This window comes from Mugil cephalus, chromosome 1 (genome assembly GCF_022458985.1).
Source record: "Mugil cephalus isolate CIBA_MC_2020 chromosome 1, CIBA_Mcephalus_1.1, whole genome shotgun sequence".
NCBI classification, from domain to species: Eukaryota; Metazoa; Chordata; class Actinopteri; order Mugiliformes; family Mugilidae; genus Mugil; species Mugil cephalus.
Window position 1 is genome coordinate 19,895,261 of NC_061770.1, and position 15,733 is coordinate 19,910,993.

General features: G+C 42.6%; 3 protein-coding genes across 10 annotated transcripts in view; 2 read left to right on the forward strand and 1 right to left on the reverse strand.

The window, feature by feature from the left end:
* The window catches only part of kazna (kazrin, periplakin interacting protein a), a 194,660-nt gene extending 192,412 nt beyond the window's left edge, over positions 1 to 2,248 (forward strand). For all 7 annotated transcript variants that reach the window (XM_047589698.1, XM_047589691.1, XM_047589707.1 and 4 more), the window contains 3 exons: positions 405 to 571; positions 901 to 1,042; positions 1,321 to 2,248. In XM_047589698.1, the coding sequence (XP_047445654.1) occupies positions 405 to 571; positions 901 to 1,042; positions 1,321 to 1,479 (468 nt within the window). In that variant the 3' untranslated portion in view covers positions 1,480 to 2,248. The remainder of the gene's footprint in view (positions 1 to 404; positions 572 to 900; positions 1,043 to 1,320) is intronic.
* Positions 2,249 to 4,933: 2,685 nt separating this feature from the next.
* Positions 4,934 to 10,870, forward strand: tmem51a (transmembrane protein 51a). 2 transcript variants are annotated; one of them, XM_047589761.1, is made up of 3 exons: positions 4,934 to 5,182; positions 7,251 to 7,742; positions 8,333 to 10,870. In XM_047589761.1, the coding sequence occupies exons 2-3, from the start codon at positions 7,300 to 7,302 to the stop codon at positions 8,703 to 8,705; spliced, it is 816 nt and encodes a 271-aa protein (XP_047445717.1). In that variant the 5' UTR covers positions 4,934 to 5,182; positions 7,251 to 7,299; the 3' UTR covers positions 8,706 to 10,870. The 2 variants fall into 2 exon arrangements, with proteins under 2 accessions (XP_047445717.1, XP_047445723.1); XM_047589767.1 differs by lacking the exon at positions 4,934 to 5,182 and having other exon boundaries at positions 5,200 to 7,742.
* A 585-nt stretch (positions 10,871 to 11,455) lies between these two features.
* LOC125010880 (chymotrypsin-like elastase family member 2A) lies at positions 11,456 to 15,280 on the reverse strand. The gene is made up of 8 exons (XM_047589779.1): positions 15,137 to 15,280; positions 14,716 to 14,804; positions 14,509 to 14,606; positions 13,282 to 13,401; positions 12,974 to 13,110; positions 11,995 to 12,140; positions 11,702 to 11,854; positions 11,456 to 11,593 (listed from the first exon to the last, which is right to left on the reverse strand). The coding sequence occupies exons 1-8, from the start codon at positions 15,174 to 15,176 to the stop codon at positions 11,576 to 11,578; spliced, it is 801 nt and encodes a 266-aa protein (XP_047445735.1). The 5' UTR covers positions 15,177 to 15,280; the 3' UTR covers positions 11,456 to 11,575.
* Positions 15,281 to 15,733: the final 453 nt, after the last annotated feature.

The window sequence follows — 15,733 nt, forward strand, 5'->3', positions numbered from 1 at the left end:
TTGATAACGAAGCAAACACTGAGTATTGTAAAAACATTATTACAAAGCTAATGGAGGCTTTTATGTTTACTCAATGCCTCCTATTTCCACAGACCGATAGAAGGCCTGACCGGCATCAGTAGATTTTTGAGCACATGTTAGATTAAGGCCTTTGTGTTGATGCTGCAATATTAATCTTCCCTGTCAACATCGGCCACATTCAGAGAGCCGGATAAGGCACTCTGCCCTGGCGTCCTGTTAATATCCTCAGGACGGCTAAATATACAATGACACAAATGAATCAAAAGGATCTTTCTCTCAAAGAAACACTGATATAATTTTTCAGCGTCTTTTCCACCTCTGGGAGTAATGTCCATGTTCTGGGAGTGAAAAGTTATTGAACTTGTGCCCATACGCTTCTCCAGGAATTTGCAGAGTGTCTCCTAAACAGTGGCGTTCACGGGGCCGTCATGGTGCTTGACCCCACGTTTAACACCGACTCCATGGCAACAGCTTTGGGGATCCCCGGCAACAAGCACATGGTTCGACGGCATCTTGTTGAAGAAATGAAAACCCTGCTTGGCCCAGCCAGGTGAGAGAGGAGACGTTCACGTAGGGACACCAATGGAGCGTCACGTAAAACTACTAAAAACTAACCCTAACCCTATGTGTGAGACATGCTGCATTTATTTGTAAAAGTTAAATGAATGTGCAGTCTAACGCATCAGCTGAGTTTTTGTCTCATTCATGCAGAAAAAAAAAAACCCACACCTAAAAAGGATCGGCCTTAATTAGAAAATTTTAAAATGTTCTTGTAGCTGTTGACTCACTGAATATTAAATAGTAATAAGTAAGTAAATAAATAAGTAATAATTAACAAATGAAACTACTTAATATGAGTACACAATTTTTCCTGTGCAGAGCGGATGCCAAACAGGACTATGAGCGTTTAGGCCTGGGAACACCACCAACACTGCTTCGCCAAAACTCCCTGGGCAGACCGCCCAGCTCCACCAGCCGACACACTGATGAAGAGGGCTCCCTGAGAAGGAGGGCTGTCAAGGTGTGAAAAGAAAAAATGACTATATTAGATGCTGAGTTGTTTCCCCTTACCTTCAGCCTTGATATAATCATTAGTCTTGGTCACATTTACTGTAAATACACCAGCATGAGCAGAGCTGACATACCACACACTACATTAACTAAGTAGGGAATATGACGGCAACCTGTGTGGCAAGTGGTACTGTCAAGCTTTAATTAGGACGATCAGCACCAACTATATAAGAAAAATCCCTGTTTTGAGGGTAGTAGGAGGAAAATGATTGTGTGTTTTTGTCACAGCCCCCTGCAGGATTCAGCCCCAAAGCTCGCAATGGTCGGGACTTGAGTTGCCACAGCAGCTATGGCTCCCTGCCCCGGGAGGTTCGAGACCACACTCCGCCCAGAACAGATGGAAGCCCGATCCGCGGTTACACCAGCATCGAGGTCACCAATGTGTGATGTCATCAGAGCGCGACAAAGGCCAGTCCACACTTGGAGCCGAAACTGCAATGTGGACATTTTGTCATCCTATGTGCACCTAACCGTGGGATGTTTTTTTTTTTTTTTTTGTAGAGATGAAACTTTGCAAGACAGATTGCACTTTGTAAAAGGGACAGGATTCTTTGTACGAGTTTCCTGGTTTATGAAAACTGTGGCCATGTTGTATTTTGGTGTGTCTAATTTGATTCTTCTAGAATCAAGCTAAATGATTATTTTTCTATTGTTTGTGTGTAGGTCAGGATGGGATTTCTTTCTTTTTTAAAAAAAAAACAAACAGACAAAACAAGCTATTCTCTGAGGGGAATGCAATTTTAAAAAGAGTATTTGTACTATATGTGGTACTTGATTATAAAATGAAAAAAAAAAGTTTCACATCAGTGTAAAATGCTCATGTTTCATTCAGTTCTGCTGTTTGTGGGGCCTTGTCAAAGTGGCCGAGGACAAAAAAAAAAGACTTGAATTTGAATTTTAAATTGCCATTGTCTCATCTTGCACATGTACACGGTTGTGTCAAAACAAATGTAGCACCTCTTCTGATGTTTTATACTGTGCAGTAAACAGAAAAAAATATCTATGCGACGCTAACAAAAAGAGGGGGTCACGGTAACCTGTGGGCTAAAAGGCGTGAGAATGCAACGTGGTGGAAAATGAAAGATTGTTTCTTATGATGAAATAAAGATGACGTCATAAAGTAAACTTATACTTAAATAAAATACTTGAATAAAAATAACGGGAAAACATAATTATTTTACTCACAAATACACAGAGATGTCCACCCAATGCTTTAGTCACATAACAAATAGCTAAAGACTTCTGGATTTTTCTCAGGAGTGGACAGAAGTCAAAATTAAACATCAATTCATCACAATTGCCACAAGTTAATGTCTAATTAATCCTAAAATGCCATTATTGCAGTTTTATCAAAAACATTGAAGATTCAACAAGCATTCATAAATAGTTTTGAATAATTTGATGTATTTATTAATGGGATGAGCTCTGACAGTGAGGGAAGAATAGAAATGACAGAGATGCTGAAAATGTCTAAATAAATAGCGACAATGGGGCGTGTACGTGGCACTGTATGACATCAGCAAGTTAGAGATTGTGACTCAGTGACTGGATTTGAAACTGAACTGAAACTGTTGAGCGTGTTATCTCAAGTCTGGATAAGGACCTCTGCGCAATTCATTGTGACACAGCTTTCTCCTCTTACTCATGGTGACTGCAAGCCATAACAAGGATGACACCGCATGAGACGGCTTTATTTCTCTTAATCTTTTCTGATAATCCACCCACTGCTGGACTGGTGTTATACTAGGTGTTAAGTAATTTCCACATGGGGAATGAACTGGACTTCTTACTGAGGAGCATTAAATGGGAAAATGTAATTACTTGCAGCAGCCATGAAACCAACATCAACACAGTGATGCATATGAATTATTTTATTTGAGTTATGTATAACTCATTTGTAATTTGCTACACTTACGTCTACAAGGCTGTGTAAATCAAGTTTAACTGGATTTACTGTAAGACCTTCCTTAATGGCTGCCAATAAAATTTCATAATAGAGTGGGAGTGATAAGGGATCAATCCAGACTACCCAACGTAATCAGGGCTTGTTCACAGTGAGTCTGTATCTTTCCCCTCCAGGGTGTGCATGTGTGTGTGAGGGTAGTAAAACAGAGGAACCAGACAAAACCTTGGGAGGAAGAAAGCTTCCTCAGAGTCCAGAACAACAGTCACCTCACATAAAAGGAACAATGATGTGAGTGGCCGGAGTCGAGACTGGTTTTGCAATTATTGCGAAATAGTGGCGTCCTTATTCCAGCCGGCTAATTCAGACGAGGACGAGGAAGTGGAGGCAAGCGTAGTCCGCTCGCGCCATCTTGGGAAAATTCAGGCTAATTTGCAAATGATTTATATATAATGTGAATGTGCACATATTCTGAGTACGTGATGTAGGACCGTCTGCGTCATGTGCCGACCAAAGGGCTGCACTGTGAGCTGGCAGTAAATTTAAAAAGAGGAAGTAAAAAACGAGCATATGACTGAAAGGACAGTGTTTACAGCGTGGAGTAGTACTGAGTGAGCGGTGTGCCACTGACGTTTACAGTTAATGTGGGTAAAACGGAGTCAAATAAATTTGAATATTTACAAAATGTCACCTGTTTAAGATGACTTGGCCTTGAAACATATTTAAAGAAAGCTGTCTAGCACTCCCATTGGCAGCCATGGGTGCTTTATGACTTATACTATTTTATGCCAAGCAATAAAAAGAAAAAAAATTCACATTTTGCCAGATTAGTGCTTGAATCCACGACCGAAATATTCCACTCTGTACATCTGCATTCAGCACTGTGATGACTACATCAAGTGTCAGCATGGAAAACACCTCATACTGTATCGCAAAACAACTGCGTCAGCATATTAAAAAAACTAACACAACCGACCACAGTGCAACTAACTGTCTCTCAAAGCACCTACCTATAGGAGAGGACGAGGCTAGGTGGGAATCACTGGAACAACAGGAGTGAACTGTCACAGAAATGCCTCATCAGCTGAATCTCTGTCTTGTGGCGTTCCTCAGGGTTCTGCCCTGGGTCCGATGCTGTTTTATGCAGTAAGTGTGTTCAAATAATTAATATATAATTCTAGAATTGACTCCTATGCAGGTGATCTTCAATAGAGCAACTCCTTAAAGCTTCAAAATGTGTTAAAACTGCCCAATTCTGCTGAATTGCTACAACTCCTTAAATATATGATATATGATAACATATGACACTATTTCTACAGCTAAACACCCACAAGTCAAAGGGTCTTATCTCTTCTCCAGCTGGCATCTAAGCTCTTGAGATTTTAACTGTTTATGTTAAACCTACCCTCTGTTTTCAAGACATCTCTACAGGCTAGGATTTGAGTGTTGACCATCATGTGCATCATGTAAACACAACGACCTAGAATGACATCCATAGCTTTGCCTTTTATTCGCTTTTTGGCCACTTTGGAGGGAAGCACTTCATGACATCTGCTCTTGGACAGTGATAAATAACTAATATTACATATTTTGTGTTACTTCTAGATAGTTGGGGTGAATTGATCCCCAGTTTAAGAATCAGCCTGCTGAACGCTGTCTCCATTTTAAAGGCAAGGCCTGAAGAGGCCAAATCTTTCCGGTAAGATCAATTTGAATTGTGATAGTAAAACATGCCTACGGTCAGAGTGTAATTTCCTGGTACTTTACACAAAGGGCTCCCATAAAGGGGCAGTACGACAAAAGTTCGAGTCACTGCGTATCATCACTCCTTATTAGAGATTTGCAGGGGCTGCCCCTGGGTAGGACTGGATACTGTTACAAGTACAGCCGATAAGACAGAGCCACGCAGCATACCAGACATACTTACCCACACCCCGGCTTGTCCATCTGTCGGCGAAAGGGTTAATGAAACTGGAAGTGCAGCGCCAGAAGTGAACCCTCCTTCCTCCCCGCTGCTCTATCTCTGCTCGGGCCCATCCGTCTCAGAGAAAATTTCCTGATCCTCCACATCGTTATTTTTTCACCAATCTGTGCCACATTACGCTTCTGCCCGCTTCGCCCGAGTTTGGCACTCGGCTTCCAGCTTTGAAAAGAAGAAGAGTCAACTTCTTGTGAGATGATGCGAAGGTAAGTGGGTGTAGTGCCCGATATAGTCTACTTCTGTTTGCGTCGCTGAAAATGCGGCTGAAACTTCCACAAAAGCGTCAAGTTTTTTTGCGTTGGTTCTGTAGCGAGTTTTGTTTTATCACAAACCCGACGAGATCAAAGTAAGCAATCGTCTGTTTGTGTTGGTTATTAAATAAATACCCGGTGCTCGGTTTAAAAATACCCGAAACCGCTTCGACACCCTAGATGTGGTCGTGTGCCACATGTTAAGTATTTATAGAATGGATGTTACTAGATAAATGCTGCAAATGTAGCACTCGTGCGTAAACAGTCATCATACGCAAGACCGTGGTGAAATCCTCACAAATACACAATATAACCTTTTTGAGAATGGGAAAGGTCTGTGAATGCCTCAGTGTAGCTACTGTGTGGTGAAATCTAACCTTTAGGCTGGACTCTAAGGAGCCTTAAACATTTCCATAACATGTGACATCCTCACATGAATTCTTTGCACCTCTGGGTTGCCCAACATGCTTGTGCAGTGTGGTGTCCAGCTCGTAGCTTGTGGGATATGACGGTTTAACCAGCTGTCACGGTATTTCTGTGTCATGCATGCTTTCAGTGAGGTGTGGGGGGGTGAGATGTCCCTAAGTTAGCCCTGAATAGAATAATCGCTGCTTTAGAGTCCCCTCCTAAAAAAAAAAAAAAAAAAAAAAAACACAAGTTTGGGCATGTGTGCAGGGCTGCTGTCTGACTGTGTTGGGATGTTCAGAGAAAGAATTCCTGGGGCATTTCATGGAATACATACTTGAACGCTCATTCATACAGACTCGTAAGGACAGATAGATACTTTATTTATCCCGAGGGAGTATTTTGTGTGTGTGTGTATTTCTTTTAATCTGTTGAGTTTTATTCATTCTGTACTGCGTATTTACGCAAAAACACAACTTATACAAATGTGCTACATCTTGATACGTTCACTAATGTTTATACTTAATACTTTTGTACTGACTGTGCATCCTGACCACTAGTGACCTCTCTAAGATGTTGTATCTTTTACGTAAGCCAGAAACATTTACCATACATGGCTGGTTTAGCTTTTCTTTTCTTTTTTAAAAAAATTGATTGATCATATTAAAAAAAAAAACAACAACAAAAAAAAAACCATAATGAGTTCAATTTGCTGTGTAAATTTTGGACTGTGAGGGCGGTTGAGGTTGCGTAATTCATCATTAGCCTGGTCTCTGTCATAAAATCTGTTGCTACCAGTCCAGCTGCTCTGTTACGGCCCAGTGAGTAATTAATTGCAGGGATTTCCGGCAGGCATTGTTTGAGCCACCCTTTGAGGTTTTTCAAGATCAACTTTAAAAAAAAAAAATATAGATGAAGATCCCACTTCTTTGTTCTGTGGCACAAAGGACTTTTTTTGGTAGTCTTTTGTACCACAGAGGTGCCATGGTTATCGCAACACATTTTGTTTCCAGATTTTCTAAGTTCCTAAAAAAGCTGTTATGCACAGAGGCCTTGTGAGGAAAGGCATGTTCTAAGTATGCAGCAGATGCTCATTTGTCATCCCGTTGTGTTTCAGAGAATATTTCTCCCTCAGCAACAACCGTTAAATTAAATGTTGAGTTACAGATTTCCACTGAAGCACTAAATGTTCTGTGTATTAGATTATTCAAATTATGAGGGGGGGAAAGTCCTACTGTAAACGTGTCATATCATTACCTGTGGTGATAGTGGTCCTTATCTGACCTTTTAATATGTTGACATAAGTGACAAGTCCTGTGACTTTGAAAGGCGAGTCAGCTGTAAATTTTTTACCATGCAGCGCACCTATTCGTAGAAGCTTCATAGAAACTGTATTTCACTTAAGTGAATATTATGTCCAGAACAGTTTCACTGAAATATGAACTTAAGTGCTTTATCAAGAACAAACGTCTGGGGAGGCGCCAGCGTGTTTGGTAATACCTTCCACAGCTGACGTTTATTCCTTAACTGGGGAGCTCGGGGCGTTGAGAGCCACAAAACTTCAGGTACAGCTCAGGAGAAGTAAGGAGTGTGTTCTGACTTCCGTGTCTTTCTACAGTTTTTGACCTCACTGCAGCGGGTCCGCCTGAAGTTTAGCGACTGACGAGATGCGTTCCAGTGTGGACGGACCACCGGGTCCCGTTGGCAGCGGAGCGACTCAAAGCGGAAATAACATTACTAATAACAACAACAACAACAGCAGCAACGGTGACGGCGGCAGCAATGAAAACAATGGAAACTCAGGCTCCCAGTATGCACTGTGTGCTCTGGGGCTCGGACTTATTGCCCTCGGAGTTGTGATGATCGTGTGGAGTGTGGTGCCCGCGGACGCATCTTTTAATGGCAGCAGCTCACCAGGAGGAGGGAACAACACCGGTGGCAGGAAGACCAAAGCATCTTCTGTGGCTTTCGTCTTGGCGGGCTCTGGGGTGGTCATGCTGCTGCTGTCGCTGTGTCTGGGAATGAGGAACAAACGGCGAGAGCAGCTGATGCTGCAGGAATCACAGAACCAAAGGCAAGCGGCAACAAGGCAGCAGGAGGAAGCAGAAACGTGAGTGCATGACTCTCTAGTTAAACCTTTAACCTTTATGCATTTTTTTTTACAAAGTCTCTTTTTTGTTGTTGTCACACGGATCAGGCATAACATTAGGACCACTGACAGGAGAAGTAAATAACATCATCTCTGTTCTTCTGGGAAGCTTTTGGACCTGGCATTCGTGTGGCTATCTTAGACACCTAGCAGACCAGACCAAGCACCCACACCCCATAGCATCCCCAGCAGGACGCAGCCTGACACAGGCACACACACAAAATGGTTTAGGAACAGCTGGGAAAAAAACAAACAAAAAAAAAAAAAAAAAACATGTTGAACAGCACATGGTGTTGACCTGGCCTCCACATTCACTAGAAGTGATCAAATATCTGTGGGATGATCCACAGAGGCCCCTCCCTTCAACCCATAGGACCCAAAAGCTGCTACTAACAACTAGCATAACTAGCATACATTTGACAGTACTGTCCTACAACATGAAATAAACTGCATATTAATTGTGTATTAATTTGTGAATCCTATTGATTCTCTGTACATTTGTATTGTTATTGTACCAATCTTTACTTATCTATTTCTGTAAATGTCTGCAGTGCAGAGGAGCAGGAGCAGCGTTATGCCGTCCCCACCTACGAAGAGGCTGTTGGCAGCGGCCAGTACCCCGTCCGTCAGAGCAACTTTCGCCCCAGCACATCCCAGCTGCCCTCCTACGACGACCTGGCCCAAGTCGACGGCGTGCAGTATGAGAACGAGGGGCCGGAGGCCGCACAGCCCGCCTCTGCCACCGCCGCCTCTGCATCAAATCGTAAACCCGGAAAAAATAACCGCAAGCTCCTCCCCATCAAGATCCGCAGGATTAAATCAGAGAAGCTACACATGAAAAACAACTCTCTGCCAGGACCTGGTATCAGTATTGAACCGCTTACCCCGCCGCCACAGTATGACGATAAAGTGAGTCCACTTTAAGACTAGGCTGATTACATGAAAAACAATCAGGGGAAAGTCCTGAAATCCCTCCGCGATCAACTTTTCTGTGGATCTGGATCCGTCTTCAAGCCGAGACATGGATATGACTCCTTTTGGGATGTTCTCAGTGGTTTTTATTTAAAATGAATTATGTGTCCAATTCATCAATATGCCACGTAACTCCAAAGTTCTGAACGGGAGGAACCTTTATTTGACCTTGGATCTCTGGAACAGACACAGATTGAGGGTAATGGTTGTCATCGCTGGGTCCTTTATTACTGTCGCTTTTATATAACCAACCTCCACCGTGCACCGACTGTACCTGTGAGTTGATGGAACAAGAGGTCAGTGGGGGGTTATAGTAAAGGTTTGTGTGCATGTCACTCACCTTGTGACATTTATGATGTCCATTTAGGCCATGTTTCACAGTGGGAGACTTGTACTCGTACTACCAGCAGATAACCAGATGCAGACTCCACTGTGTGTGACTCAGGTTGTGTGACATTATGTCATATTATGCTACAGAGATACTCTTGTTCATTCCTCCAAAAAACATTGTCTCTTCTGACACGTTGGCAGGAAGTTAGAGATTAAAATTGTTTATCTAAAATTTGTTCCGCTGTGAGTTATGGAGCTGCCCTCGCTTGATGACCAGCGAAGGCTAAGTAGCATAGATGCTAGCTGAAAAATGTTGAAATGCTACCAAGCTGCAGCTAGCGGATAGCCGATATTAGATGTTGTCTTTTTTATCTGCGGTTCAAATTCCACCAGCTGGCGAGGAAGTGATCGTCGTAGCCTCGAGCTTAAATGCTAAACTCGCTAGCAGCTTTCTGACAGTTTCCTGTGGCTCCTGAGCCATTTTGTGCTTGGCAAGCGGTTGACATTCATGTCTCACAAGACTCAACCGCTTGCAGGCATGTCTGTAATCATATTTACTCTTGCCAGTGCTGCAGCGCTGTTACGATTTAAGGGAAGTTACTCTTTCTAGGAGGAAATAATTTTCCTGGAAGACCAAGGACTTGTCTTGGCATCTTTGAGTAATGCTAACTGGGTTTGCCCTCCGGTTGTGCACACTAAAGCACTATTAAATCCCTTTATGCTCAGAACAACACTTCCTAAAACACAAGCATTGTGTGACTAAACCTAAGCAAGCACTAATGTTACGCAGTGTCACTTCTGCCCTTGCAGACGGCAGGAATAGAAGGAAGTACGTGAAAACACGTTTGAATGAACTTGAATGGCTGAAAGCCCTTGCCCTGTAGCCATGGTGAACACCGTTGACTAGTGAAGGCAGCAGTGTAGTCTGTGCAGTTTGTTTTTATCCTAGATGACCAACAGAAAGACTTCTTTCACTGTGCAGCTGTGCCATAATCGCAGCAACTGTTGCTCGCTGGCTTTCTTCGACCGCAGCTTGACACGCAGCCTTGTTTTCTGTCGAAAAGTATGCAGAGAATGAGCAGAAACAGAAGAAGAGACTGCTCAAGGGTTTATTTAGGGGAATGGTTTGCACAATATCTAAGCAATCCCTGTCTGCACACTCTGGTTTCCTCTTTAAACCAGTCTTGTTTAGACATAAGCGGATAAATGTCAGTGAAGTTGCACAAATAAGAGATTCCCATTTTGTTTTAAAGACAGGCGAAACTAAATTTTTCATTATCGGGGTGTGCTTGACTGAAGCTAAATGTATGAAACACTATTGTTGTCAGTACATTGCTAGGTGTGTTTGACGTTTGATGGACAGCAATGCCATTGAGTCACTTCGTAGATGTCGTTGGAATTCATTCTGCATTTATTTGACTTGTTTTTTAATGTTAATGCTCATCATGTGATTTCTCTCTATTTTTTTTTTCTTATGTTCTGTCCTGCAGAGATTAGCATTTTACCTCATTTGCGAAAGACCAGTTAACTACAAAACTGACTGTATAACTATTTTGTCAAAATGTTTTACATCAAAAGGTGGAGGTGGACGGTCGAGGAAGGCCGTTGATATTTGAACCCAAACCCAAGCAAATACGCGAGCAATACGCCTTGTAATGGAACTAAACTTAATCTCCGTAGTTGGTTTTCAAACTGCTGATGCAAACTCAGCAGCGAACTTGCAGACACACACCACCGCACAACACAGCAGCTCTATTGTTGCTGCAGCTACCAATGAAAATAAATACGAAAAGCAAATATTAGTTATGTGAAACATGGCAACCCTATTGTTATCCTGAGCCTTTTTTCATCTCGTGGAGATCTCTCCACCATTCACAAGCCTTGCTTGAGCATATCCTGCCTCCATTCCACCATCCCCACTCTTCCTTCCTTTGCACAGGCATGAACGCCACCTGTTGCTGGTTGGCCTGAACAGTGTTTTGTCATTTTGATGACCGATCTGAGCCTTCTCGTTTAGTGAGTTAGTTCATTTTAGAGCCAGCGACGTGTATTAGGTGCCTTAGATAGAAAGTGTATTGAATTAGAACAACTTACTCCTCCTTTAATGACTGATAGTGTTTGGATTGAGCAGTTGATTTCAGGTAGACGAGTTCCAGAGTTTTTCAGTTTCATATGTTTTTTTTTAATTACGTCTGTATTTTATATGTAATGTAAAAATATACTTTTCTATGGTAATTCTGGTTTGTGTTTTGGAAAAAAAACATTTCTGAATATATCTCATGAATATTTAATGAGAAATAAAATGAAGTATTTGTTAATGAAGTCTGTGTTTTTGAAATGTATTATGTTCTGTGAATCACTGTGAGGCTGACTCAGATGAAATATATATATATATTTTTTCATGGCAGCTCCTCTTTTGAACGCTGACGATGATGGAATCATCAAGACTTTACATTAACATCTGACTCTGACACAAAGCAACTTCTTCTTCTTCAGTAGTTCGTCATAACCTGTAGGATAATCGACAGAAAACACTGTTAAAACACACTTAACACACTCCTTAGTTTCCACAGGGCCGTGCGCTTGTAAGGTCATCACAAAATGAAACCCGTCCTCACCGTGTTGATCCAGCTGATGTAGGAGCTGACTTGTGTGAAGACGGTGGGCTTCTGGAACACGTTGCAGCCCTCGCCGGAGCCGAAGCTCACCACACCGTGGACATCCCAGGAACCGTCGGGGTTCTGGCAAATCAGGGGGCCACCGGAGTCTCCCTGTGGGTCGGCAACACATGCTCGTTGTCTCCCAGTCTTAGTTCAGATGCTAATAAGAGATGCGGCTACCAGTAATTTCTTAGACTGATGCCGTTAAACTACCGTTAGATCCTGAATGACACTTCCTTGTATGAACTTACATTACAGCCAGCAGTGACGCCATCTCCCCCAGCACAGACCATCTTTTCTGTGGCCAGGACGCTCCACCAGTCGGACTGGGAGCAGATATCGTGGCCGACCACGGGCAGGAGAGCCTGTTGCAGGATGACAGCCAGAGGACCGTTGGCTGTGGGGAAGTGACGAGGTTAACTCGGGTAAGAAACAAACGAGCCTTGAGGGAGCTCACCTTGTCTCTGTTTGTGACCGATAACAGAGGTTGGTAAACACAGTTTCCAACTGGTTTTACGACTACGGAGCGAAAAGCCGTAAACTGAGCAGAAGTCGACTAATAATAAATCATGGTTTGTGTTTTGCTGACAGAACAAACGAGGCATATCTGAACAGTGTTGGCTCCCTTGTTTTAAATGGTGCTTCGTGTTCAGTCAGGTGAGATTGTGGAGAAACGGATGGATCAGCCAAAAAGCTGATAGCAGCAGTTAAGAACTGGATCTCAGCCTTAGGCATTGTTTGAGCTTAGTTGATGAATATGTCTTTATGTCCAAATCACATGATAGTTAATCTGTAAACCAGCTCTTATCAGCTGAAACATGACTGGTAAATCTCCTTCAAGGTGCCTATTTAATTTGCTGTAACTTTCTCTTTGCCTATCAGATTGCCCATCAGATTTCTGTGTAGGCTGGTGGAAGGGCAGGACGTTCCCAGAACAGAGTTATACCACCAAGGATAAGTTTCTTTGACTAAAACGAAACCTGACTGAACTAGTTGTTGAGAAATATCTTTGAAGGTTCTCAATTATCCAGGTAAATCCCAAATACTGAAAACTGAAGCAACCCCACCCAGCAAATTTAATTCCCCTTGCTTCAACTAGGTTGATAAATATTCTACCTTTGCCTTTGAGTTTTGAGCCAGATTAAAAAAAATGCACCAACTGTAAAGATTTAATTAGCTTTTTCGGAATAATGCTGTCGTGAATTGTTCTGCGGAGCTGCGTCCACTCACTGGAGAGTCGACCCCAGCCAGTGACGTAGCATGGGGCTCCGTGTGGCAGGATGACTCCCTGGTCTGGAAGGCAAGCGGGCATGATCGTGTCAGAGAAGTCCACGGGGGAGGACAGCTTTATCAGGGCGATGTCATTACTGCAGCGTGCAAAAAAATAAGGGAAGGAAGTGACATAAAAACACAGTGCACGTTACATTCATGTCTAGCTAACAAGTTCACCTATCACTGCTACGCCTCGTACACATGGTGCCCTGCAGATTTTCATGTTTACTTGTACTCATGAGGTGATATTGAGCTGTTGCTGTTACCGGCTGAGCAGGGTACTGTAGTCCTCATGTTTGATGATTACAGCCGCCCCCCGAGCTATCGAGCCCTCGTCGTTCGTCAGGTCATGTTTACCCAGCTCCACTCTGTAGCTGTAGCGGTCACTACGGGAAGGCAGTTGACAGGGTATTGGCTTGGAGGTTTAGATAGTGTTATTGACCGTTCTGAACTGTGTGTACAAAACCGCGATTAGGCCGACGGTGGACTGCAGTCACGCGGGGGTAATGCGTGGCTGTTTTTAGAGACCAAACTATTTCATCTGACTTTGAAGGGTGACGTCATACGGTGCATAACGTTTATTGTTTTTCCGACTTCAAATGCTTTTTACTGTGCAGTCTGAATCTCTCCATGCGATGCTCCTTTCTTTATCTGTTCGCTCATAATCGTATTTATTTCCACGGAATTCTCTCACATACCAGGAATTAGTGTGTTCGGTAGTTCTAACACTTACATTCATTCATTAGCTATTATCTTTTATCCTCTGGAGAATCACTGGAGCCTATCCTAGCTATGATTGGGCAAGATTTGGGTTGAACCTTGGGCATGTCATGACTCAGAAAGGCAAGCAACCACTCACACTCACATAAAAACCTACGGCTAACTTTGGTGCTCATTGAGTTCACACTATCAAAGGAATGTGGATACGCGTGACTCAGACCACCTAGAGATGTGGTCAGAGATCGGATATCTTAAATGTGATCTCGATGCGTCCTGGGGGTGTTCATACCTGTCATTTTGGATCACCCAGATTGGATATTAACACGATGTCTGGACACAAGGTCTTAGAATTACCAATTAACCTGACATGGATGTCTTTGGAAGGTGGAAGGAAAGTAGAGCACCCAGAGAAACCCCACACTAACTCTGAACTGATTAAAGATAAGAGTAGTGGTTAGAGAAGCAGATGTGGGACTGTGGCAATGTACGCACTTCTGCCTTAATGGAATGGGGTCAAAACAGAGAAAGAGGATCCCATGAGGGAAAGGAAAGAATATTATTATCAACCCTGAACATTATTGCTTAATTAAATTAAACTAACATCAAGAAAATAAACATTTTGGCCGGTTGTTTATTGGAATCGCTAAGTAGCACATTTGTAACCTTAGACATAAAAGTTCTAATCTACAGGTTTGCGAGATTTTAATAACAACCTGCTCTATTGTAGTTTTAATTGTACAGAAACCATGTCCCGAGTGTTGAGTTGAACTAACTTGACGCAGTGTGCAGCGGACAGGACCCATTCAGAGGAAATGAGGGTGCCTCCACACACGTGCCTCCACTGCCCACTGCTGTCCGACTGCAGTGAGATCTGCACAGAGTATAAGAATGTCATTAATTTCTAAAGTACTCGCTCTAAATGTCAGTGTCAAAATAGGCATCTTTAAAGATTTAAAGACTTGTGCTGTTGTGGACGTTACCTGCCACGGCCAGCTGTGAGGCCTGGCGTCGTCTCCGGCCACCACCCTGCTCAGAACGGGAGGGTAGGTGGGAAGGCCACACCCATAGACTGGCACATGGTTAGTTACATCAGAAACAACATTTTCCCATTCCCTCCTATTTTAGTAAGGCGTAGACGATGCAACATGATGGCAGTTTTTAAGACACACGATGCACGTTGTGACTTTCACACCAGATTGAAAATTATAATAATAATTAAAAAAAAAAAAACATAATTTAAATATTTTAGTCAGTTTTTGTTGAATTATAGAAAAAAGCAAAAGAATATATTAATTCACACTACATGTGATTGTGAGCGCTCTTTATGGGATTTTAATGGACTAGCCATCTGGTCTATTCTTCAACGAATGAGTTTTAAGCAAATCTACATAAGTCACTTACCAGTTGCCACCACGACAGCGAGAACCAGCAGCCTCCTCATGACTGATGATGTGTGCGTAAGCGCCTTTAGAAGCGTGTTAAAAAACAGGCTTGTATTTATACTGCACGATAGGAACTTCTGTTCAGTGTCTAAACCATTCTGGGAAAACGTGGTTAGCACGTGCAGGAAGTCAAACACAAGCTGGCCACATAGCAGCGGGTGGTCGCTGATAGGATTTTCCCATTAGCATTCAGTCATTAAAGTACCACTGGTTGTTATATCAGTCAGAATAAAAGTCACTCCTCAAGCTCAAGATTATGTTTATTGCTCTTTTTTTAAATTTTTTTTTTTTAAGAAAAACTTCAAAACTTAAATTTAAAGCTGTTACAGAATAGAAAGTAATACAGATTAATTTATTTATGTCACTCAGTAGGCCACCGTTTTCCGTGGAAGAGATTATTGAGACGTAACGCGAGAATGAAAAATGAAATAAATACAACATAGTAGCCAGAGCTTACGGAGTTAATCCAGTCGATGTAGTAACTGACTTGGGTGAAGACGTTGGGCTTCTTGGGGCAGCTGCAGCTCAGCCCGGAGCCGAAGCTGCCGTGAGCCTC

What these genes read in the sequence shown, in the direction of transcription:
- tmem51a (XM_047589761.1), top strand. Translation starts at nt 7,300, where the DNA reads ATGCGTTCCAGTGTGGACGGACCACCGGGTCCCGTTGGCAGCGGAGCG. An exon ending in CAGCAGGAGGAAGCAGAAAC is followed by an intron (nt 7,743 to 8,332) that starts GTGAGTGCATGA and finishes AAATGTCTGCAG; the next exon opens with TGCAGAGGAGCAGGAGCAGC.
- LOC125010880 (XM_047589779.1), bottom strand. Translation starts at nt 15,176, where the DNA reads ATGAGGAGGCTGCTGGTTCTCGCTGTCGTGGTGGCAACTG. An exon ending in CTCACAGCTGGCCGTGGCAG is followed by an intron (nt 14,607 to 14,715) that starts GTAACGTCCACA and finishes TACTCTGTGCAG; the next exon opens with ATCTCACTGCAGTCGGACAG. An exon ending in GCGTCACTGCTGGCTGTAAT is followed by an intron (nt 11,855 to 11,994) that starts GTAAGTTCATAC and finishes GCCGACCCACAG; the next exon opens with GGAGACTCCGGTGGCCCCCT.